A 26,005-nucleotide genomic window follows, 5' to 3' on the forward strand; every position below is an offset into this window, starting at 1 on the left:
TCCAAGGGCACTGAGCATGCACTAGTCCACAGCTTCAGGAGCTGAACAGGACTTCCTTTAAATTGGTCTTTGGGACTGTAGTGGCACCAGGCACTGGAACTGAGAGCAGGGAGACTCTTTCCTATGCTCTCAATGCTTCCTCTGCTGTCATTTTGGAAGAGGCGGAGGAAGCAGCCTGACTGGAGTGCATAAGGGGTAGAGATAGTGACATGCTGCAGGCAATAGGAGCAGAGAGGGACACAGCATAAGGGTTTATAACCTCTATAGCACATTGCCCTCCATAGCCTTGAACCGAGCATTCTAGAGTTTCATCATTTTTCTGCTGTCTAGCCATTCACTGTGGGGATCCACCTGCAGAGTGTCTCTCTTGTAAGAAGTCTGCTGATAGACTTACTCAGGGTTGCTCTTAGAGCTCCAGTGGAGGAGGTGTGTGCTGAACTTTGATGATCCTCATGGGGGTTGACGGGGTTCTGCATGGTGGAATTTGTTTTTCAGTTTGCTTTTTAAATGCTTAAGAAATGACATTTTAAGAAAACTATCTCAAAAGCGTATCAAGATTGAAAAGTCAAGCGCTCGAATTCGGAAATCCAAGAATTAAGATTGCCTGTGCAACTCTATTCAGCTTCTTTGTGCCATCTTCAGTTTACAGTCTTTATTTACATGCTCCCAGTATTTTCCCCCACAGGATTTCTGTGTTAATCAGTGCACAGGATGGACCTGTGGATGAATTGAGGTGAGGGAGAATGTTGCTGTAGTCTATAGGATCCTTGTATTATTTGTTACAGAAGTTGAAAGGTGTGGAGTGAATGAAATGGGACTACAGGAAGAGAGAGGATGATACTGTGATTTAGGCAGTTGACTACCGTGCTGGAAATTTGGATTTTATCCCTGTTACTGCATGGTGCTGGTCAAGTGACTTAAACTAAACTTCACAGGTGGCCTCTAATTGTGTGTTCCTCCTCTTCTGGGTACCTGACTTGAGATCCCGAGGTCAGATTTGCAGAAGTGCTGAGCACTCACTACTAAAGCTGAAGTTGGTTGGACCTGTGCTTTGAATATATCAAGAGTTGTAAAAATGTGAAGTACTGTGAAAAGATCAGACCTTAGATATCTCGCGTTGAGTAGCCAACATTCATGGACTCATGACAGTGGGACCTCACTTCTCATGAGTGTTGTCAAGGTAAATTCATCAATGTTTGTGAAGTACTCAGATACTACAGAGAGGAATATTGTAGAAATACCCATACAAGAGACTACTGATTATGTGTTCAATACAGAGTTTGGATGGGGGTATGTTAAATAAAGCCTGAGACAACACATTTGATGAAAAAAGTTAAAAACCTGAATGGTTACGCTTTTGAGGAACACCATCTATCCTGTGCACTGAATGAGGCAGGGATCCTGTGGAAATATAGTATATGATCATGTAAATTAAGGTTGCAGAGGTAACTTTATTCTGGCATTTCCTAACTTTAAAGTGCTTGATTTTTTTTTTTTTTTGGAACCTTTGCAATATATCAGGGATAGTATATATCAGGGATGGCCAAACTTACTGACCCTCTTCACCACATACGACAGTCTTCTGATGTTCGAGAGACGAGGTGTGACTGTTAGGTCTTGGGGCTTCAGACTTGTGGAAATGGGGGGTCTCGGGGCTACAGCTCCATGGGAGGTGACTGCCAGGGCTTGAGGCTGAAGTCCCGAACTCCCCCTCCCCACTGGGCAAAAGCCAGAGGCATCACGTCACCCCCTCCTGATTCTTGCCAGTGTTTGCTGGCCCTGCTTGGTCACATGGTTCTGCTGGGACCCCTCCCTGCATGGCAGCCGGCAAGCTGTGAGCTGCCAAAGAGATGCTGCTTTTGCTACTGCTTCTCCTTGCAGAGCTAAAGCAGAGGCCCCTCTCTGCAGCTTACAGCTGTTTTGCTACTGCGTCTCCAGGCAAAGCTAACACCTGGAAGCTGCAGGGAGGGGCTGTTAAGGGCGGGAGGCATGCTGGGGGTTGTGACTCAAACTGTTGGGAGGGGCCTTTAAATTGTGGGCGCCCTCCCCCTCCTCCCCCCCAAGCATCAGTCATCTTTTGCAAAAGCCCCTAGCACCACCCACCCCCCTCTTCCTGCAGGGCAGAAGCCCTGAACTCTCCTCTGAGTCTGGTAGGTGGAGAATGGGGGAGGAGGGGTGGGGAGAGGCTCCGCAAGCCGCACTTTAACTGTACAAGAGCCATAGTTTGGCCACCCCCGTTATCTATATTTGAACCAGCTTGCTTGCGTGTGGGAGGAGCATATGGAATGATCACTGTGATTTTATTTTGTTTAAATACATACCTAGATAAATTTAAGCAATTGCTTTTATTTTTTCTGTCTTACCCTCTTCCTTTCTGGAATTATATATTGTTCCTCCTTTTCCATTTCTGAGGCCCTTATTTTGACTCAGATATTAGGTACTTTGTAGTGGACACAAGTTACTCTATATCTGTATGTTTCTGTCCCTGCATTTTGGTTTGGAGAGAGAAAGGGAGAGATGTGTTTTCTTAGCCATACTCTCCTTTTCATGCCTCCTTTTATTCTTGCTTAGTCTCCTTTTTTGTGTCCCTTGTTTCTCTGTTCTGCATTCATTTTAAGTGTTTTTTGTTTTCTCTCTTCCCCCCTACACTCCCCCACCCAAACCTCAGAATTCCAGAATGAAACTGACATAAACTTAATCAGTTTCATTTGTAGGAAAAATATTTTCTGAGAGTTTCAAAGTGAAACTGACTAGGACAGAGTCATTTTAATTCCAGCACTTAATTTTAATATTCCCACCTGTACTGCTGCAGGAACTGTCCTCCCCCAAAATATTTTTGTGGGTGGATTTTAAATGTGGTTATGCCTGGAAATGCAAGAAACTCTCGATCCCACGCCTAATTTAACTTAAGAGGTAGGTATGTGTGCGGTGATGGGGGTGAGGGTTTTTTAGCTCTCTCTATATATATTTATTTACACGCAAATAATGGTAGAATGGAAGAAATAGAAAATATATTTAAAAGTATAAGAAGAAATAGATTAGAAGATTCCACTCAACTATGGCAAATGATGTTGCTCTTTAAACCCTGGAATCAGAAACCTGCTTATTAACATTGAAAGTAAAAAACAGTGCTTCTAAACTTCAATGCCACATAGGAAAAAATTATTTTTAAAGAGAATTGATATTTCAAAATAAAAATCCAATTCAATTTAGGGAAGCTCAAGCTCTTGAACTTCTTTGGGATGTACAATATTAGAGCTTCCCAGTTTCATTGACATTTTTCCAGTGTAAATGTACATATACATGAAAATTATTTTCAAAATTTGTTTTCTGGATGTTTAGCTCAACCTGAGATCTAGTTGACGTTTAGGGAATATTGCAAAAATACTGCCTTCTGGGTTTGTTCATTGGCATAAAATTCTTCAAGGAGAGAAGAGATGTTGACCTATGCTTTTTTCCCCCAAAACACGTTTTTACTAGTAAACATTTTATTTTGTATTGTCTAGGCTATCAAGTACTAGCCCCTACTGCCTATTATGATCAGACTGGTGCCTTAGTAGTAGGCCCTGGAGCAAGAACTGGCCTTGGAGCACCAGTCAGATTGGTGGCCTCAACTCCTGTTATAATTAGTTCTGCAGCAGCACAAGCAGGTAAGTATTAGACCTGCCATACATTTTTTTTCAAGTTTTATATTGCAACTTCTCACTCTAATCTTTTTTGAGGAATATCCAGTATTAATTATGGTACTTACTCTATGTAAACCCTGCAAAGATTACTGGTTCTGAAAGATATATCATACATGCTCTCCTTCCTTTTTCTCTCATGCCTTTCCCCATACAGGCACACCCCTGCAAATGCTGCTGCTTCTCAAAGGTATAGCTTCCCTCCCTTTTTTCCTCACCCCTCTCCCCATATACATACAGGGACGTCCCTGCAAATATTACTGCTTCTAAAAGAGTGCATTCTCTCCTTCCCCTCTCCTCATGCATATACATGCACTTCCCATCAGTCTCTAAAAGGATGCTTTCCCTAAGGAAGCACCATTTCATTGCTTCGGCCTGGCAGAAGGTTATGGATTGCCCTGGGGCCTCATGGAGAAAGCAGCAAGGATTAAAATGTACAGTGGGTAATAGGAAGAAAGGGAGAACTTAATATGACATCAAAAGGTTCTAGTTCTATTTTCTACCCTTCAATAGTTGTAGGGTCTGGTGCTCGTTTCTTTAGTACATTGTACATTTTGCATTAGCTTGTGGCTCCCATAAAATTCAAATCGTAACTCCTGGCACCAGATGGACAAAATGAACCTGTAGAAAATCTCAGAAAATAAGACTTTGTTGACCCTCTCCAGCTGCTTATTTTTATCCAGAGCTCATTTTTGACAGTTGCAGATGAAGGCATCTTTCAATTGTTAGTTACAACACTGCTATCCCAACCTTGATTACAAAAATCCCATTCTGCACACAGTCATGTCTGCACTGAAAATTTTCTGAATTGCATCGACAATTTCCCACAGCCTCAATTATCCAAAAATAATCATTTTTTCCCTTGGATAATCAAGATTGTACAGTATTGCAAAGTATATTTTAGTCCTTAATTTAAGGTGTACATATCTACTTCTTTGGGAGGGATCCATGAACATAAGATTAGATCTGAATAGTCCATTTGCAAGGTCAAAATGTTTTAGAGAGCCGTTATGATGATTGAAAACATGTGTCTTACAGCTGCAGCAGCTTCAGCTGGAGGAACAGCAAACAATCTCGCGGGAGCCACGAACGGTCTATTTCGGCCACTTGGTGCCCAACCACAACAGCCGCAGCAGCAAACAAATAGTAGTCTACAATCTAATTCATTTTATGGCAGTAACTCTTTGACCAATAACTCCCAGAGCAGTTCCCTTTTTTCACATGGTCCTGGCCAACCAGGAAGTACATCTCTTGGCTTTGGAAGTAGCAGCTCCTTAGGAGCAGCTATCGGCTCTGCACTTGGCGGATTTGGCTCATCAGGTAGGTTCTTTAACATAGTGAGGAGATTTTATGAGATTTGTGCTTTAAGGAAAAAATACATGCCTCTTGCTTCCACGCATATTTCCAGATAGAACTTGAAAAATAGGTTATTTAGGTTTAAAACAAAAATAGCCACATAATCTAGAGAGAAGAGCAAGAGTCTGTTTAATCCACTAGGCCTTCTGTATAAGAAGCAACTTGTTCTCTTAATAAATTAGTAATATAAAAAAATACACCTCAGTCAGAAACCTCTCAAAAAATTACTTTCCTATAATAAGCACTGTATACTAGTCTAGAATGTTCTTGTGTTTGTTTATTTTTAGAAAGCTGCTCAGGCAATACTGCATTTTGTGTTTTTAAAAATATTATAAAACCATTGATTAGCCCATCGCTTTTGAGGTGTAACTTGCTTTTTATGTCTTGAAGTTTTTTTTTAATTATTTTAGAACTATTGATTGAAATAGTATTTCACACTCACACACCAGATATGACCAAATGTTGTGCTCATCCTTACATGATATTTTAAAGGGCCTTAGGCTGTGATTCTGCAAAGACATACTCCAATTAGTAGTCTCATAGTCTTCATTTGGATTGCTCTGATAAGTATAGTTAAGCATGCCTGTAATTCTTGACAGGACTGTGGCCTTAATCATTATCATAGATGTCCCAAAATTGAATTGTCTATTTTGAAAAACACTATATGACACACAGCCATAATGTTCTTGATTTTTTTTAGTTGTAGTAGAAACTTGACATACTCTTTTTATTCACATAAGAGCACATGGAAAGGTAGCTTTTCCTGTTCAAATCACTTCTTCATCAACTCTACAAGCTGGAAACTCAACTCCTTTGTAGAAAATCTCTTCCTCAGCTATATACATCCATTAGTCATTAGTTACTTATGGCACAGGGTTGCTTACTAAGTTTATTTTAGTAACATCAGTAGAACACTCTAACAATTGCATGCACTTCTCAAATTAATAAATGTTGGGGCAAAATTTTGAGCTTACACACTTCAACGGTATTCTTTTAAGTATGGCATATATACAGGTTGTCTCAACATTGTTTTCCACTAAGGAATATGAATAACATTCATTGTGATAAAACTACTAAAGCCAGGAAATCTAGAATCAAAGCTTACAATCTGGCCTTTAATTATGCCAATTTTGGGGGAATTAAGAGCACCCAAATATGACCCCTTTCTTTAAAAACAAAAAACTAGAAGGGTATTCAGTTGTGTTCTCAAATGATCTCAAGCAGTGTTGATACAGATGGGCCTTAATTACAAAGTAATTGTGCATTCCCATTTCTAAACTTTTAAATGTAGATTTCTCTGCTGAACCACTCTGTAATCTTTCTGTGTACTGTTAAACAGCCCTGTTCTGCTCCAGATTTGGTTGCACTTTATTGGCTGATGAAGTGAATCGTATGTGTATATATATATATATATATTTAATGTACAAGATATAAACCCTGTAGGAAATCTCTAAACATGTAGAATATTTTTAAATTCACAACTTGTTGAGCAGCAGCATCAAAAAGACAACCCCACAACTTAAATAAATGTCAACCACATATCGGCCCACCACTGAGGCAAAAATTACCCTTCCAGCATGTTTTGAAAGTCAACAGATTGAGCCCTCTGTCATATAGCAGTGGGTACCTTGGCTGCAGCCCCAAGATGCTGAAATCTCTCAATCATTACTCCAGCTGACTTTACTGACAGGTGAGCCCTTCATGAGGAAAGAAGCAGTCTGTGCTTTGTATTTTGAGAAGTGTAGTGGAACCCTTAGGATGAGTTGCTACCTAATATATTCAGGTGCCCTTGTGCCAAGTATAGTTCATACCTACCAAACCACGGCCTTTTTTAAAACCTATATAGTTGCTGATAAAAATACTAATTATAACAGCTTTGATAACTGAACTGTAGAACCCCTTCCTATGTAAAATGATGTTAATGCATACTTGCCACAAATTAAAGGGGAATTTGCTTAATAGTTGACTTGTCAGAGTACTGAGCTTCTCTCTCTGTCTCCACTCAGTGCCTTGCAAGACCTGGGTACTAATTAAATGGGAAGAATGAAGACTGACAGGCAAAAACATAGCTCTTTCCTGTAAAAATAAAAAAATTAACAATCTAATTAAGCACTCCAAAGTAAATCTGTGGTAAACCTAATATCCTAACTGACTGGCTGGGAAACAAAGTAGCGCAAACAGAGGCAGGCATGCTTGTGATGACTATGAATTGTACTACTCTGCTCTCGTATATAAATTACACACACAAACCTATATTAAAAGAACATTGTTAAGGATGCAAAGTCAAGCACTTAGTTAGGAAATGCTCAGTATTAAGGTTGCTTGTGCACCCTTAATTTGGCCCTCTTCTGCACATGCATTATGCTACATTTTTAATTACATGATTATGACCTATTTATTCCACAGGACCCCTACCTTATTCAGTTCACTAGATGGACCTGGTTTGGGGGATGAATCAGGATTGTATAGTGAAGGAAAGTCTGTACAACCCTTCTTCGTTTGTTGTAGAAGTTGGAAAATGTGTAGTGAGGCAGAGGAATGCAGGAAGAGAAAGCATGGTTTCATGGTGAAGGCAGTTGAATGCTGCCCTGGAGAATTGGGTTCTATTCCTGCATTTATCACAGAGATCCTGTGTGATACTGGGCAAGTTACTTAAATCAAACTTTTCAAAGGTGGTCATTAATTGTGTTCCTCAGTTTCTTGGTGCTGGATTTGAGACATTGGGTTCTGATTTGCAGAAATGCTGAGCACTCACAGTTGCAACTGAAGTCTATGGGGTAATACACCCACTCATCTCACAGAGCTATTGTGAAGATAAATTCATTAATTTTGTGAAGCACTCAGATCCTATAGTGAGAAGTGCCACAGAAAAATGGATGCGGAAATTGTGTTTAGTAAATAAGATATGGGATCACCTATTGAACAATAAGAGGAAAACAATATATTGAATAGCTACTCATTAAGACATCTCTATGCACTGAAAAAGGTAGTGGAAAAAATAGTATGTAATCATGTAATTAAAGATTGTATTGTAATGCGTACTCCCAAGGGGGCCAAATTAGGCAACCTTAATTCTGGCATTTCCTGACTTGTGAGTTCTTGCACTTGCAACCTTAATAACATTATTTTAATGTAGTTCTTTGTATGCAATTTCTTACTTTTTAAAAAGGTAAACTAAAAAACCAAAATGCAATCATATTGCATCAAGTAGACACCCATATCGTTCATCAGCAGGGTTGGTACCTTTAGACCCATTCTCCGCTCCTCACACTTCTCGTCCCAGGTTTCTTAATCTTCCCCCCCCAGCTCCTTATATCCAGTCTCCTTACCTAGCTAGGCCCAGTCCCATTCTGTGCCCTCCCCTCCTCCCCCCCTTTCCCCTAGCTCCTTGTCTGATATGTCTCTGTCCCTGGGCTTCTTTTCTAGTGTCAGTGTTTTGTGTCTGCCCCCCAGTTCCTTGTCCCAGTCTCCACGTTGGCATCTCCTCTGATCTCCAGCCTCCTTTGATTCTTTCTCCTTGCCCAGTGAGTTCCCAGTCCAAGCCTTCTTGTCCCATTCAGTGCCTGGGCCCATCAGCAGGAGACAATAAGAGCGCAGAAAAGAGAGTCTCCAGACTGTCAGTTCTGGTGTTCAGCCCAGGCACAGCATGCAACAGCCTAGAGCTGAAGTTGCGTGGAAAGTCCTGCTTGGTCTTGGGGGAGGGGATATGCCTAGTGTAGACTTTTTGGAGATTTTAGCTGATACTCTAGTCTCTACTGAGCATATGCAAACTATTTTTTTCCCCAAAGGCTTATAACTTGAACAAATCTGGACAGTTTTTACAGGGACAACAAGGCTCATCCCTGACACAAAGACCACCCTCAGCCAAATTTAAAGTTTCTGCCCCAAACCTTGGGGATACGAGAGCTTCTTAAAAGTTGCCAGAATTTAACATAAATAAAGCATATTCTTCACTAACCCCAGTCTCTCTGAAATGGCTGAACTGTTCTGAATGAAATTTTCCAAAAAATTCAGCTTGAGGCAGGAATGCAGCAAGGAAAATTTCAGCCCAAATGGTTAAAGTTTGGTAAACTTAAAAGCAACTGAAAATCAGGATCTTGTAGTAATAATAATACATGGTGCTTCCAGTCCTAGGAATTGATGGGCAACCTTAATAGTTTGCAGTGCTACCTGCCCCACCTATTATTTTTATATTTATACATGTCAGAGCTTAAAACTGTCAGCTTTGATCCTGTCCTTTTTAAACTGACATAAAAATCAATTTGCCAAACTGAGTTCAAGATGTGCTCATTACTTTTGGAAGTGCAGCAGCATTAGTTACGTTCACCAGTGTGCTAGAAATGTTCCAAAATTAAAACAAGAACTCTGTTTTAACATTTCACTATTACATAACATTACAGAATATTTTAGTTTGTAAAATGGTGATTTATATGTATCCCTTCATTTATCCTAGAATGGTCATCAGCCTGCTGATACTACTGGGCAATATACCAGTCCTTCACTAATACAATTTAGCCTAAGCTTCTAGTCCGTAATTTACTTTCAAGCAATACCACAATAGCGTTTAAAGCTGTTCCCAGTTCCTCCCCTTATTTTGTTTATCCCACCCTGTGCTCTGCTTCTCCTCTTTTCAGCTTATGATCCTTTATGATCTTCCTCCAAAATATTCTCTCTTTGAAAACCAACAACTCTCTCAGAGAATTTGAAAACTGACTCTAGCAGAATTACTTTCTTAGAATGGCCAGTTGGTTTCCACAGTTCTAAGAGGTGTCTGACAAAGAAGAGAAGTTCAGTAGCAGCTGGGGCAAAAGTGAAGGAGATTCATTATTTTATTTTCTCAGCTTTTAAGCAAATACCTTTATTTTATCCAGCCTGTTTCCTGAAACCAAGTGGCACCAACTTGAATTATTTCCTGTGGGGAATTTTTTTTGCAGATATTAGTGGCAATACTTTCAGCACCACTGAACCATATAAAGCATAGTGTAGGAAATTTCTGACTGCTGGTCCCAAAGCCTGAAGTGAGGACACTAAAACATAGTACTACAATATACCAGTAAAAAGTCTGAAGTGAAATGTCAAAAGATTTGGGCATTGAGTAAAATACTTCCTTATCTGTGGTATGTTTATACCCGTTTGTGATTTATTCAAAAGCATGTACGGTTATCACAGTAATTGTCTTTATCATAACAATTGTTATAGTTATTGTGATCACATCTGTTATTGCCCAGCTGTAGTTGGGGATAGGTTTTATTCAGTTGACACTGTATGTAATTAGGGTTTTTTTATTTCTTCTTCAGTTGGCAGTTCTGCAAGTAGTAGTGCCACAAGGAGAGATTCTCTATCTACTAGTTCTGACTTGTACAAAAGATCTAGTAGCAGCCTAGCACCCATAGGGCAGCCATTTTACAATAGTCTGGGATTTTCCTCCTCTCCAAGTCCAATAGGCATGCCTCTGCCAAGCCAAACTCCAGGACATTCACTTACGCCACCGCCATCACTTTCATCACATGGATCCTCATCCAGTTTGCATTTAGGTAAAAACAAAACAAAACCCTTTTTGTTTGTATGTGTCTATGTATTTCTATATGTGTAAAATATTGTACGTTGCATAAAAGATGTCACACTATCTTTGCTGTCCAACAGTTTTTAATTAGAGGGCCCAGTCCTGAAAGTTGCAGAGTGCACTCAAGCTCTCATTGATGTGACAGTGGAGAGCACACAGCATTTTGCAGTCTGGAGCCAACAATTGATTTTCTACCACTCTTCAGATTTGAAAAGTAGAAAGAAAGGTCTGATGCCCAGTAAGACAACTCAATTTTTGTAGTATATATTCCTTTCTACTATGTTCAACAGGCAAAAGTGTATTATTCTTATTTGTGATTTGTGTACTATTTATATTTATAAAGGACCCTTTAATATGAGGAAATGTATTGTTTGATAGTGAAATAACTTTCACTATCACCTGATATAGCTAATGTTAGGAGAAAAACTTGAGCAAAGCTCACAATATTGAATGTATTGAAGGATCATCTTGAATCAATTAGTCTGCTGTCTTGAGGTCAGCTACTTTGCCAGGACATCAAGGATTATCACCAAGCAGATGAAGAAAATCAAGTGGCTATAGATCCATAATGCATTCTTTCTGTGGTGCCCCTCTGTATTATTTTCAAATTCTTTGTTAACAATAGTTCTAGAAATATTTGATCCAGTAAGAATATGTGTGGTGGCTTGATCTTAAAACACAAACACCACACTCACCCAAACCCACAAACAGGTATATTTGTGGAAGATCCTGTGTTTAATTCAGGGTTACTTCATAAAACCTTTTCCCCTTTTTTGCTGTAAATTTTTGTGGTTTTCTACATTTGGATGCATGATTGCACATAACTATTAGAATGGTTTCAGAGGAACAGCCGTGTTAGTCTGTATTCGCAAAAAGAAAAGGAGTACTTGTGGCACCTTAGAGACTAACCAATTTATTTGAGCATGAGCTTTCGTGAGCTACAGCTCACTTCATCAGATGTTTACCGTGGAAACTGCAGCAGACTTTATATACACACAGAAATCATGAAACAATACCTCCTCCCACCCCACTGCCCTGCTATTACCAGCAGGGCAGTGGGGTGGGAGGAGGTATTGTTTCATGATTTCTGTGTGTATATAAAGTCTGCTGCAGTTTCCACGGTAAACATCTGATGAAGTGAGCTGTAGCTCACGAAAGCTCATGCTCAAATAAATTGGTTAGTCTCTAAGGTGCCACAAGTACTCCTTTTCTTTTAACTATTAGAATGAATTTCACTTGGCCCCATTGACTACTGTACACAGTCGTCCATCCATGCAGACGGTAGACAATTTAATCCCTGTACACTTTTATGTTTTGGTACAAAGTAAAACAGAAAGATTTGTGAACTGAAGTTCTAGGGAAATAGAAATTTCTTGAAGCAAGAAATGTTTAAGTGGTATATGTATTCATGTTAAGCATAATTGAAATATACAATACATTTACAATTTAGTGTCCCCCTTTAGTATGACTTTATGGTTATATCCTGACTTTTCTAAATAAAAAATGAGTAAGGGGACATTTTAGCACACTTGATTTTTTTTTAACCTTTTTTCCTTTTTTATGTCTATAAAGTGCACCTTTTGGGCTGAGATCAAGCACGGAAAGTTTCAGCCCAAATGGAAGCTTTTCAGAAAATTGTATCTGACAATGGTGTTATCAAGGAAACCATTTTGCAGTTTTTAACTAGAGCTTTCACTAATAATGAAAGCTATAATTTAAATCCAAAATTTGAGGAGCATTATTTATATATGTAAATTTGATATCTGTATGTTTAGTGAACTGTGTTAAATAACAGGAGCCTTTCCAGTTTTGAGAAAATATATAAGTGCCATCAGTATCGAGGATTACACCTGTCATCAAAATTGTGTTAAACACAGGATTTAAACAGTTTAGATTGTCTGCCTGACAATGTGGGCTAAGCACAATTGTTTGTTAAAATAGCGTTCTGGATTAATGGCTAAATAGTATGTAGAGACCATAAAGTTATATTCTGAAAAGTGACTTTATAAAATGGACCATGAGATTCCATGCTTACTTTGTCTCAAACATTTCCAGTTCAGATACGATCAGTTTACATGTAAAATTGTTTTTCTGTCCTGCAAAATCAGCTTAAAATCTGAAAATCATTGTGTTCTTTTTAGCGCTCATAATTAACAGTAATGAAGATTCAGTTACACTGCTGCAGTCCGATTGTCTCTAATGGCATTGCACAAACATAAAGGGGGCCCTGCAATTGAAATTTAGTTACCTGTTCTATTGATTTTTCTCTTGGAAAGCTATGTTGACTCAGTAGTGCTGTCAGGTACAAAAAGTAGCAAAAGTTGTTACTGAAGTAAACAGATATGTCTCAATACAAATAGAAAGCAGATTTAAGGAAGAAGTCATTCTTACTTTTCATGTTTCAGAGTAGAACAATACTTTAAGGCTGTGTTTGCACTGCAGTTTTCATCTGTATTTTGATAATGCCTGTCAAACACAGTTCTAATCCCCCTTTGGATCTGGTGTTGAAGCCATTTGTCCTGCCTGCTGGTATGGACAGGATTAACTACACTTAACTCCTGTTCTCTTAAAATGGTGGTTGGGACTCAGTTGATCCTGTCCACACCACTGCAACCGTGGGTGGAAACATACATGGTTCATACTTTTTCAGACCCTGCTGCAAATTATAATGTTGACACAGCCTAAACAACCAACTGCTCCTTTGCAAGAAATTAATGCTATTTTAAAATCTTCAATCTCCTGCCACCAACTCCTTTCTTTCCCACTTGACAAAGTGTGAGCTCACTTCAGTTATTTTAGTCATTTGTCCCATATTGTCAAGCCATCACAGTACAAGCTGGTTGCTTGTAACAGCTCCTTTCTAATAGCCAATCTCAGTAGAAAGGCTGTGAATTGACTGATGCAGGACACTGAACTATTCTTTCACTCACAGTGATAAAACTGTGAGCCCAACTGGTTTTAAGCCATGTTTAAAACACTGGGACTACTTTTGTTTTAAGTATTCTAGACCAGAGCAGAGTTTTGAAGCTATGCTTTGTCCATGTGGTCCAGGCAAAGCTTCTTAGCCTGAACTGCTGATGCTGTTTCATCTTTACCATAGAAGTGGCCTTAAGAATTGGTCAGTCTGTTTGAGAGTTGAGGCCCACTGTCAGGCCATGTGGGGTACTGTGTAGCGCCTTGACTGCAGAGGACTTCTGTAAACCAGGCATCATAAGCACTGAATTCATTTCTGAAATATAGACAAAATAAATTATGAAAAACCTGTATATACTTGAGTCCTTTACATTTTCACTTGAGCGGATGAAAAATAGAGCTGACCTCCTCTTACCTGAGGATCAGCTGGGGCTGTTCCCTTATTACAAAAAAAAAAACAAGAAAAAAACCCCTGTGTTAAATAATTAAATGTACTGTATTTTTATGTTAGAAAGTAAGATTGTTAACCACACTTAAACACAACAGCTGTTGTATGGCAGAGCAGTTTTACTTCGTGGGGAGAAATTCTTGAACAAATAATTTAATAAGTATTAACTACTCTCTTGATATCTAAAGGAATTGGAGAGACTGGACTTTTAAAATATTCTTTTTTCATTTTTTTCCTGTTTCATGAAATAATGTGTACTATCTAAGTTAGATAGTAGTAGTTTACTTAATATTCATAGGACTGTTTAAAATTTGTATTGGCCCAATTATTATTTTACCATATTGAAGATCTCCCTTATGTAAAATCAGAGGTGATAACAAAAAAATGTATTCTTTGTTACCATATTAGGCATACTGTGCCCTTGATCTCCTGTTCTAACAGATGATATCCTGTTAGATTCACTTCTTGTTAATCGTTCAGTCTCTAAACTTGACCTGGGAGATTAGTCGGCAAATTTTTGTAGCTAGTGCTTTGAAAGCTAGTCATTGTCCAATCCATTTAATGAATAGAGCAATGCATTATGTATCAGTTGGCCAATTCATTTAAAAGAATTGGCCTACTTGACCTCTGTTTTGGTATTGGAATCTGTAAAATAAACATGGTTTTTGAATTTTTGTAGAACAAACCTGACATAGTAAGGTAACCAGAAGGACTTTAGTAACTAGCTCTCAGTTTTGAAGAATTTACAGTGCTATAAACAATAAATTTTTGTGAGGAGAATAACTGAAAGGTGTCCTGGACTATAATAATAGCTGGGATGCACTTCTGCGGTTGGTATTGGTTGGATTTTATTTTTTGTGCACTAAGAATGTCTGAGTAGAATAGATGAGAGAAGTACAAAGCTGAGCAATCTTTGTATCTGTTCCAACACAATGAGCAAGAATATATAGTTATACAATAAATATCCATGACTCCTTTTATTTTAGGGTTTTTCATTTGCAGTCTATTCCCTTTATTATTAAGCTAGAACGCTCCTTCTGATGTAATACTTCATTATAATAGCAAAGCTAACCACCTCATCAACCAATCAGTATGCCCCAATATTTTATTTTAACTTTGCAGTAACTCCTAGCAAAGAAAAAATAGTGCTACAGAAGTTTGACAAATTCTCCATGCTGATCAACTATCAAGGGAAGGAGATATGTCTTCCCCCATACCAAGTTGTGCTATGATCTTGTGGTATGTCAGAAGCTAAACATAGGATAATTCTTGAATAGAATGCCCTAGCCTCTGTTTGCCAGAACCTGAGAATGGGCGACAGGGGATGGATCACTTGATGATTACCTGTTCCATTCATTCCCTCTGGGGTACCTGGCATTGGCCACTGTCGAAAGACAGGATGCTGGGCTAGATGGACCTTTGGTCTGACCCAGTAAGGGCCATTCTTATGTTCTCAAGACATTATTTCAGCAGAGTTTTGAGTTGGTAATTCAGTGGGTGTTACTGTTTCCTATGAGTTAGTATATACTTACGTTTACAATATTAAAAATAAAACAAATTGTTTCCAGAGACAATTCTCCAAATAAAATTTGATTGTAAAGTACTTTGAGATCCTTAAGGATGAAATTTTGCTATATAAATTTAGTAATACACTTGTGTTAGACAACTTACCCAAAAAGTTAAACAAACAGAAAAATTGTCATACCTAGATTATGCTCTCATGGGCCCTGTTTTTCAAAAGTATGTGTTTTAAATTATTCCTAATTCACACATACAATTCCATCTTTGTGTGCGTGCGCTAATTAGAGCCATAAAATACAGGAGCATTTACTCAAAACTATCCTGTTACTTTACAGAGAATAGTTGTGTAATGAAGTAACATGAATTTTAAATCCTGCCAGTCTTATTATGGAGGCAACATTGTAGTAAAGCTGCACTCACATCGCTGTTAAACCAACTTTGCTGAAATCTTGTGGCATTAGATTTACTCCACTATTCTTAAACTAATGATGAGATTGAGTCTTGTATTGTAAATACTTAGAGCTGAAAAGGATAACATTTAAAAGCATGATTTTTTCAATCCTTAGCTGTTTTTAAAAAAGAAAAGTCTCACTGCATAAACTTTCCCTGCATCCATCTTGACCTATAGAACAATAATAATGTACCCTTTACATTATTATCATCATCATCTGTGAGCCCATTTCTGGAAATACTGATAATAGAAGTCATATAAATGGTAGCTGTAGGATGTGGATTTTGCAGGTAAATTCATAACAATAAAGTAGTCGATTTTTAACAAAAAAAAACAACACCTTGAGACTAGAGCACTTTTTTATATCATTTTGAGATGCTATATATCAAATTAGGGACCTAAACTACTTATTCCTTTAAATATTTACTTTACAATTAGTATTACTTACCTTTTGTTTCCCTTTTTAGCTCATTGTGATATCCAATGTAATGTAAATGACTCCGGATATACTAATATATCTCAATCTTTTGCATACAGCTTCAGTAACTCAGCTGGCCATTCAGAAAAGACTCTGGGAGACTTCATAAATGTTTACCAGGCCATTGTAATAATTTGGTTGCCTGGTCTAGTAGATTGGTCAGAAAAATATTACCAAACAAAGGCTTGGTTATGGCTTTAGAGGACACGGTCAATTTGAATTTTTTTTTTTAAATCGGTTTCCTGATAGAACACCCTTCTTTACAGCACATACTGAAATTCCTTTTAAAAAATAAGTGATTTTTGGGTTGGAAGTGGGGGGGTTATTGCTCTCCTGTGATGCTAATAAGGGTCTGAGATAGTGTCTCCCTCTCTAACTCCAGGGAAAACATTGAAAGTTATGTAGCTCCCCCCCTCCCTACCCCCATTTTTTTTTTAGTGTATGTCAGTATAGTAGGTACAAGATTTTCAAGTCAAAATGTGACTTTCATTATTTATTATTTGTATTAAAGTAGCAGTATCCCTTTTATGTATCATAAAGTAGCAGTTAAAATATATGTTGTTTGGTATTATGGTGATAATATGCTGGGTGCAGCATGGAAGATGATGCTGATGGGTTTGTGAGGTGAAGACAGTTGGATAGCTGTAGGTGAAAATACTGGCAAAGCGTGAAACAGGTGCTACACACAGCAAGATCAGTTCATATATAAGAAGGGAGGGGCAGAGGAATATGGAGCTTTCAAGGTGCTGAGGAGAAGCTGAGATTTGGTATGATAGAGGATTGGCAGCCAGCGGAGGGATTACCATTTCTAAATGAACTTCAGTTTAACTAACCCTAAAACAAAGATATTTCAAGCAGAACCATTTTAATGTTCTATCTTAAAAAAATTTTCACTTACATATAGTGCTTGCAAAGCCTAGGATGCTGATGTCTTCTGTTTTCCCCACAGAACAGGTACAGCATGGGCAATGGCGGCACAAGGGCCCCAAAATGCCTTGCCACTTTGCCATAACTGACTACAGTAGCACTATAGAGGATAAAGGATAGTTGAATTTCTATGGCCTATTCAGATCTTTGGCCAACCATGAGATAGTGCCACTTGTGAAGTGGAATCCTGCCCAGGGGTCATTGGGCTGAGACCACCCAATTCTAAAGTTTCTGTACGTTTGTCTAGATACACAGCACTTCATGTGTTGTATAAGATTTTCAGTGAAAGTTATTCTACCTCCTCCCCTTCACTTTAAAAAACAAAAAGGTGGTGTGGGGGGTGTGCTTTATTTCTTTTATGAATATAACCAACTATGTCATCTCAGTTGAGGTGACTGAATAGTAAAAAGACAATTTTTCTTTTTCTTTAAAACATACACAGTTTTAGTACAGTTCTTATTGTTGCTTACTTTCTTTAAAGCTTGTGTACTGATAAAGCTGCTTCATTGTAGGAGGGCTGACAAATGGTAGTGGTCGCTATATCTCTGCAGCACCCGGAGCAGAAGCAAAGTATCGCAGTGCCACGAGTACCTCCAGTCTTTTTAGCTCCAGCAGCCAACTCTTCCCTCCTTCACGTCTTCGTTATAGTAGGTCTGATATTATGCCCTCTGGACGCAGTAGGTTGCTGGAAGATTTCAGAAATAATCGCTTCCCTAACCTTCAACTAAGAGACCTTGTTGGACATATAGTTGAATTTTCTCAAGACCAGCATGGTTCGAGGTAAATGTTGTAGTGAAGCTTATAATTGAAGTAATAACATTTATAAATTGAGTTAAAGCATTTCATTTTTAATGTGGATTTGTGGTTGCCCCACAGTGAAGCATCTATCATTTTTACAGCAACAGTTTTTAGAATAGAGCTACATTTAAGTAATGCAGAAAGTCTTACACTAGCCTCCCTTCATACCAGGAAGATTTTCACCATACATTATGTAAGGAGCTAAATGTACAATTCTTAAGTAAAAATATTTTCAATATAGAATCAGTCTTTCTAAACTTCAGGAGTTCTCTGAAGTATCAGAAAGACCTTGGTAAAAGACTGGAATCTGGAATCAAATACATTTTTCAGTAGTACCACAGCAGCTGCTTAACTGTCATTTTGTCTGCCATAGGTAGGGTAACAAATTGCTAGAAGAATTAGTCAAGAGCGATTTACCCTTCAGCCATTTTTTTTATTGGAACTTTAATCATCAGTGTTGTTCTGAAATACGTCTATATTTATATTTTAAAAACTATTAATGAAAGTATTCCTTCTAAATATAGTCTAATTAAATGTCCTGACTTTAGTGATTTGATTTCTCATCAAAATAAATGTTGTGATTCATAGCAGTTGAGGTTTTCCCTTTGTTTAGGTAATAGCATATAAATTTCTCTTGCACTTAGATTCATACAGCAAAAGCTAGAACGAGCTACTCCAGCTGAGCGCCAGATGGTATTTGCTGAGATTCTGCAAGCAGCATATCAGTTGATGACTGATGTATTTGGAAACTATGTAATACAGAAATTCTTCGAGGTAAGTATATACTTTAGTCAGTATTTGTGTGCCTGCACTAAAAGACTTGTGTTTATTTAAAGGTTCTATTCTGATATTGTAACAGATATTGTACACTTACCATGGCACCTAATTTTTTGATACTGAAGGCTGCTTGATAGTGTTTTCTCTTCAGTGCTCCCCAAGAAAAGTGGGAGAGATTTTCCTTGGGTGGTGGTGTCCTGGCATGGCCCCGTCCTGTTGACAGTTGTTATCCTCTCCACTCTTAGGCTATAATCGTGTTTCAGGAAGCAGGGTGAGTGCAGTTTGCCTGCCGGTTGTAGGGAGACACAGTAGTTTCCTTATTACTCAGAAAAAAATTTGTCTTGACTCGGTAGGGATGACTTCTAAAATTGCTTTAAAAACAGTGCTACTTCATCCACATTTCGCAGGTGAACTATTTTTAAACCAGTTAGCCTCAAGTTTTAACGTGTTGAGAGGCAGTTCAGGAAATACTGTTTTAGACCCACTTTATTATAGATAGGAGCATAGAAGTCCTCTTGCGTTGCTCGGTGCGGCTATGTAGAGATCCTTAGTTGATGCTTTGAAGTGTTAATGTTTGTTTAGGCCTACTAAGGCCATTTTTAAAATAAATATCACAGCAATTTGCTTAAACTAATACCTAAATATATGAGTGTCCATCACAATATGTAAAATAAAATGTATATTTTTTAAAATTTGGTAATTTTTTTTTCAGTATTTTAAAAATCCTTTATTGATCAGGGTCCACAACAGATTCTCCTATAACATATGTAGCTTGCAGTTCTCACCCACTAGATTTTTGTAATCCGTCAGTAAATGAAGAATAACACTGCACATGATTTAAAAAAAAACAAAAAACTCCTTATGAACTTTTCAGTGAAAATATTTATTGTGCATACAGGGCCATGTTTAAACTAAAATAATTTGTTTGCACACAGTCAAAGCCTGTGGGTTCACAATTATGCCTCCTACTTATTTTAATTCTCCACATATTCAGTTTAATTCTTTGTGATGGCAAGCAGGGCAGTGTTCCAGAATAATTTCTTGTATATCTAATAAATACATTGAAAATTGATCCTAGCAGTGTCATTCAGTAGCTATCCAACAATCACAAGCTAGTATCAGGAGGCAAAAAAAAAGAAAAACTTTGAGATACTCATATAGTGAATTAAAACATTTTTGTTTTAAAAATTTGCTTGTTTTCAGTTAATTGCTAGTGGGATAAAGGTGTGTTTGTTTGGGTGATCCTTAACTGTGTATCTCCATAGTTTAAAACCTGTAGTTATTTTTACTGTAACTCAGCTTCTCTTGGTTTCTCATTCTTGTTTTTGTTAACATACGGTTCTTATATGGATTTTTACACTTAAATCTGTGATGTACTTTCCACTGCAACCCCAGCCCAATAAAGTTGTTTTGTTTAAAAGTTGCTCAATGACAGTTCTGTGCAGTTGGGATAATTTGTTCCATCTTCTGTCTCTGAATCCAAATTCCCTGTATAGCTTTGCTGCACTGCCAGCTCATATCCCCCATTGTCTTTTTTTTTTTTTTTTTTCCTTTTCCCCCAGTAAAAATGATCTCTGCAGAATGATAGGTCTAGGCTTAAATTCTTTCCATACTCATTTGCCCACCCACTGAGTCAGAATGCCATCACAGTATCTAACCTCTACAAGCTGCCTCTGCTTCTCGCTGCTCCTATGCTTTCCAAGGTTTTTTTTCTCCAAGTAGAGGAGGTACCCTAGAGCTGCAGGAGCAGCCAGGATGGGGTGTTGAAAAGGAATGCAGCGCTCCCTTGCGCATTCAGTCTGCATGCTTTTGCAGTTTCTGTGTACCATGTGCTCCAGCTTTTTCCCTGTGCAGATTAGTCCACAAAGTGAGATAGCCAAAAAATCATGGGTGCATAATTAGAAGGATATTTTCAGGGTATAGAACTGCATCCTGACAAAGCAGTGGTTCTGAAAAGAACTTATGAGCCATGGTAGATAACCAGCTGAACATGAACTCTGTCCAGTTCTGTGACTGAAAGGGCTCACAAAAAATGTGAATGCATAAGCAGGTGATACTCCCTCTGTATAAAGCATTTCAGACCTCTGTTCAAGTACTGTCTGGTTCTGATGTTTATACTTCTTTAAAAGTGAAGTTAGAAAAGCTACAGAGCGTTCATCAAAGAGCTATGGGAATTATTCTGAAGTCTGGAAAATGCATCTTATGCTGAATATCTTTCAATCTGCTAAGTTTTCAAAGAGGGATAAAAAGCAGCTTGACTGTGGTCTCTAAATACATATACTGGGAGAAGATACTTGATACTATAGGGCTGTTTAATGTAGTAGGTAAAATCATAAGAGTCAATGGCTGAAAGATGAAGCTAGAAAACTTCAGATCGGGGATAAGTTGCAAATTTTGAACAGGGAAAACAATTGTTGGAACAATTTCCCAAAGGATATGGTGTAGATTTGTTTTCACTTAGTCTTTAAACAAAGACTGGATGTTATCTTAAAGGTGTTCTGTAGTTCAACCACAAATTATTGAGCTTAACTCAAGAATTGACTGAAATGTTACCACCCGTGTTATGTAGGAGGTCACATTAGATGGTGGTTGGTGATTTGTAGTTATTTCATCTTGGTGTCGTAAATTGACTCAGGCCTAGCCCCAGAAATGTTCCCAAGAAAGACAGCACTAATCCATAGATACAGCTAAGGGGTTCCAATGTCAAGTACTAAATGCAGGTAAAATTGCCTGACACTTGTACTTGTCCTCAGCTACCTAAACACCCAGTGTGCTGGTACACTTTCGCTCTGCTTCATGGGTCTTAGGCAGTTCCAAACTTTCCCAAGGTGTGCAAGGTACCAACGAGCTTTCCATGGCATTTGAGGCCTCAGTGAGCCACTCCAGAGGTGACACCTTTCTCTGCTACTGCCCTTTTGTGACCTATAAAAAAGCTCATCTGTTAAGTTTATTAGGTTTATTTAAATGATTTTGTCACCATGCAGTGACAGAACCAAATCTGAGACATTGAAAGAGCACATTGAAAATGTTATTCATTGGCAAATTGGGATCACATGTTGTAGTTAAATTGCAAAGGATTGCCCCTTAGGTCAGCCTTTTGCGGTGTCTACACTGTGCTGGGTTGACGGGAGAAACTCTCCCGTCAACTTACCTTATGCTTTTTGTTCCGGTGGAGTACCAGAGTCGTTGGGAGAGCGATCGGCAGTCAATTTAGCGGGTTTTCACTAGACCCGCTAAATCGACAACATCCCCCACCCCACCCCCTGTGGATCGGTCGCTGCACATCGATCCCCTGGTAAGTGGAGACAAGCCCTATGACAGTTAGATTTCTGCCAAATAAACATCATCATACTGCAATGCATCAGCTTTCATTTAACAGCATCTTTGTTTTCTTGTAGTTTGGAAGCCCGGATCAAAAGTTAGCCCTAGCAACACGCATACGTGGTCATGTTCTGCCATTAGCCCTACAGATGTATGGTTGTCGGGTTATTCAGAAAGCACTAGAATCTATCTCACCTGACCAGCAGGTAATTGTAAGTTAGAACAGTATTTTTTTTTTGTATTTTTTTTCAACAAATCCATTGTGTACTCTCTAAAGATTTTCAGTTTTTACTATATTGTGACATATGCTTGAAATAAAATGAATATTTTATTAGTGTAATTCTTCAGATAAAAAAGATAATCTGGCTAGGTTTACAGTGAACATAACAATTTGAATATTACATTTGAAAATGCAGTTTTGCTGAGACAGCATCAGTGTAGAGAAGTGGATAATTTAGTAGTGTCCTTATTTTTTGCAGAATGAAATGGTGAAAGAGTTGGATGGTCATGTTCTGAAATGTGTGAAAGATCAAAATGGAAACCATGTTGTACAAAAATGCATTGAATGTGTCCAGCCACAGTCACTCCAGTTCATCATTGATGCTTTCAAAGGACAGGTAATGTTGTTAATTTCTCTACTTTCTCTAGGAGTTGCATCATTGACCCAAGGATTGCTGTATAATTTGCAAATACCAACAAGCGTTTATCAACACATTGGTGTCTCGTTTAAGTTAACATCGCATGTAACATCACTTTTTTTTTTTTTTGTCCTAACTGAAAAAAATAAAACCCTGGAATTACATAGTTAATATGACGTAGAGTGAGAGTATATTGGGAATGAGGCCCTCTGAAAAGTACATCTGATCCTCTATGAATTTGATGGCAGAAACACTCAGCTTATTGTCAAGTTTTTCATTCCAGTTTAGAGACTGACCTGATCAGGTTTCCTTTGTCATACTTTATTATTTCAGTTAACCAAAGGCCATCTCTGATCTCTGTTCATGGCAATAGAAGTAACTGCAGTTATTACCAGACTCTCTTGTAAAGAGAGATTTATTTCTCCTCTGTCTGTTCCTATGTGCTTTACCTTAAGTAGTAGCAATTTCTTCCAAAGTTATCCACCTGATTCTAATCAGTTTTAATAAAACACCTTTATTAAATTCAATCAAATGTTCTCTGAGCCTGGATTAGTAGAGGTGTCTGATATGAAAGGTGACACTGGTCATTATTCCAAAAAATTATATGCCAAGGTTAATATTGTACTAAAGACAATACAGAAATCACTGCAGCTAAATAAACTTTTAGTATGACCACCTTGTACTTGTCTAGTCTGAAAAATATACCTAATTCAGACAGATTAGGTTTTATTTTAGTGAAGCACCGTACACATTTCTTTACAATATCTCCAACATATCATTCTCTCTCATGCACTTTACTGTACTGAGATGGATATTTTTCCCCTGTGATATTAACCTTTTATTGTGAATAGCAATACCATGACTTACCAAAATGATGGCTGATTTCACTTTTCGAGTCCCCTCACTGTTTACATCAAAGTCTGATGGGGGGAAGGGTGGAGGGGCTGGTTTCAGTGGTTTATAAATAGAGACCCTTTATAACGCTATTTATTGGCAAATCATGCATTATTCCAGGTGTAATATAATGTAGTAATTGAAAAAATGAAAAATACATTACAAAAGTGTTGTACAACAGAAGATAACTTTCATAGAATCGTAGAAATGTAGGGCTGGAAGGAACCTCAAGAAGTCGAGACCAGGCCTCTGTGCTGGCACAGGAGCAAGTAAACCTAGACCATCTATGACCTATGTTTGTCCAATCTGTCCTTAAAAGACTACAATGATGAGGATTCCACAACCTCCTTTAAAAGCCTGTTCCAGTGCTTTAACTATCCTTTTAGTAAGAAAGATTTTCCTATTATATAAGCTAAATCTCTCTCAGCAGATTGAACCAATTACTACTTGTCCTACCTTCAGTGCACATGGAGAACAATTGATCCCCATCCTCTTTATAACAGCGCTTAACAAATTTTGAAGACTGTTTTCAGGTCCCCCCTCAGTCATCTTTTCTCAGTACTAAACATGCCCAGTTTTTTTAACCTTTCCTCATAAGTCAGGTTTTCTGAACCTTTTATCATTTTTATTGCTCTTCTCTGGACTCTGTCCAGTTTGTCCACATGTCCTAAAGTATGGTGCCCAGAATTGGATACACTACTCCAGCTGAGGCCTCACCAGTACTGAGTAGAGCGGGACTATTACCTCTCTTACATACGACACTCCAGTTAATACACCCCACAGTGATATTACCCTTCTTTCCAGCAGCATCACATTGTTGATTCATATTCAGTTTGTGATCCACTATAACTAAGGCTGCGAGTTTGTCACGGAGCTCACAGAAAGTCACAGATTCCATGACTTTCCGTGACTTTTGCAGTGGCCATTGTGCCTGGTTCAGGGGCAGCTCAGACAGCCCCTGCGCCAGGCACACTGGATGCTGCTGGGCACTCTCGGGCCACCACACCCCTCCTTCCCCTGCAGCAGAGTTGGGTGTGGGAGAGGGCAGAAGGTTGGGGCACGGGATGGGTGAGGTGGGCTCTGGGCAGTGCTTACCTGGGGGGCTCCCTGGAAGCAGTGACATCCCCCTTGCTCAGCTGCGAGGCAGAGGCAGAGGCGTAGCCAGACAGCTCTGTGTGCTGTCTCCACCCACAGTGCTGGCTTCGTAGCTCACGTTGGCTGGGAACCACAGCCAAGGTTTATTCATGGGTGTTTTTAGTAAACATCATGGACAGGTCACAGGCCGTGAATTTTTGTTTACTGCCCGTGACCTGTCTGTGACTTTTACTAAAAATACCCATGACTAAACTGTAGCCTTAACTATAACCCCTAGATCCTTTTTGGCAGTACTACCACCTAGCCTGTTACTCCCCATTTTGTAGGAATGCATTTGATATTTTCCTTCCTAAGTGAAGTACTTTGCACTTGTCTTTATTGAATTTCATCTTTATTGAAATTCAGACCAATTCTCCAGTTTGTCAAGGTTGTTTTGAACTCTAATCCGATCCTTTATAGCTCTTGCAACTTCTCCCAGCTTGTTGTCATGTGAAAATTTTACTCCTCAGTCCATTATCCAAGTCATTTAATGAAAATATTGAATCTCGCAGGACTGACCACTGCGAGACCCCCATTAGATATGCGCTCCCAATTTGACAGAAAACCATTGATAACTACTTTTTGAGTACTGTCTTTCAACCAGTTGTGCACCCATCTTATAACAATTTCATCTAGACCACATTGCCCTAGTTTGCTTATAAGAATATCATGTGGAACTGTGTCAAAAGCCTTACTAAAATCAAGATACATCACATCTACTGCTTCTCCCCTATTCACTGGCTAGTAACCTTGTCAAAGGAAATGAGGTTGGTTTGCCATGATTTGTTCTTGACAAATCCATGCTAACTATTCCTTATAACCCTATTATCCTTTAGGTGGTTACAATTTGATCAATAATTTGATAATTTAATAATTTGCAGGCTATCTTTATTAATTAATTTTAGCTTAATTAATTAATCCAAACTTCCAGGTATAAGTCTTTGTGTTCAATCCTGGCCATCACCTAAAAATTTAAGCCCTTAAATCAAACCTTCAAGGACATGTCTGGATAAGAATGTAAGTAACCAGAGTAAGCCAAAGATTTGACTGTATATTTTTAATATATACTTAAAGTATGTGCATGTAACAGTGATGGAATACAA

General features: G+C 38.4%; 1 protein-coding gene across 15 annotated transcripts in view; it reads left to right on the forward strand.

Annotated features, from left to right (window-relative positions):
- The window catches only part of PUM2 (pumilio RNA binding family member 2), a 108,304-nt gene that overhangs the window by 72,125 nt on the left and 10,174 nt on the right, over positions 1-26,005 (forward strand). For 8 of the 15 annotated variants that reach the window (XM_073335922.2, XM_073335926.2, XM_073335930.2 and 5 more), the window contains 8 exons: positions 3,507-3,650; positions 3,841-3,873; positions 4,722-5,003; positions 10,337-10,573; positions 17,853-18,120; positions 18,783-18,912; positions 22,314-22,448; positions 22,716-22,853. In XM_073335922.2, the coding sequence (XP_073192023.1) occupies positions 3,507-3,650; positions 3,841-3,873; positions 4,722-5,003; positions 10,337-10,573; positions 17,853-18,120; positions 18,783-18,912; positions 22,314-22,448; positions 22,716-22,853 (1,367 nt within the window). The remainder of the gene's footprint in view (positions 1-3,506; positions 3,651-3,840; positions 3,874-4,721; positions 5,004-10,336; positions 10,574-17,852; positions 18,121-18,782; positions 18,913-22,313; positions 22,449-22,715; positions 22,854-26,005) is intronic. The other 7 variants (XM_073335918.2, XM_073335923.2, XM_073335920.2 and 4 more) reach the window with 7 other exon arrangements.

The sequence above is a fragment of the Lepidochelys kempii genome, chromosome 3 (assembly GCF_965140285.1).
Source record: "Lepidochelys kempii isolate rLepKem1 chromosome 3, rLepKem1.hap1, whole genome shotgun sequence".
Taxonomy (NCBI): Eukaryota; Metazoa; Chordata; order Testudines; family Cheloniidae; genus Lepidochelys; species Lepidochelys kempii.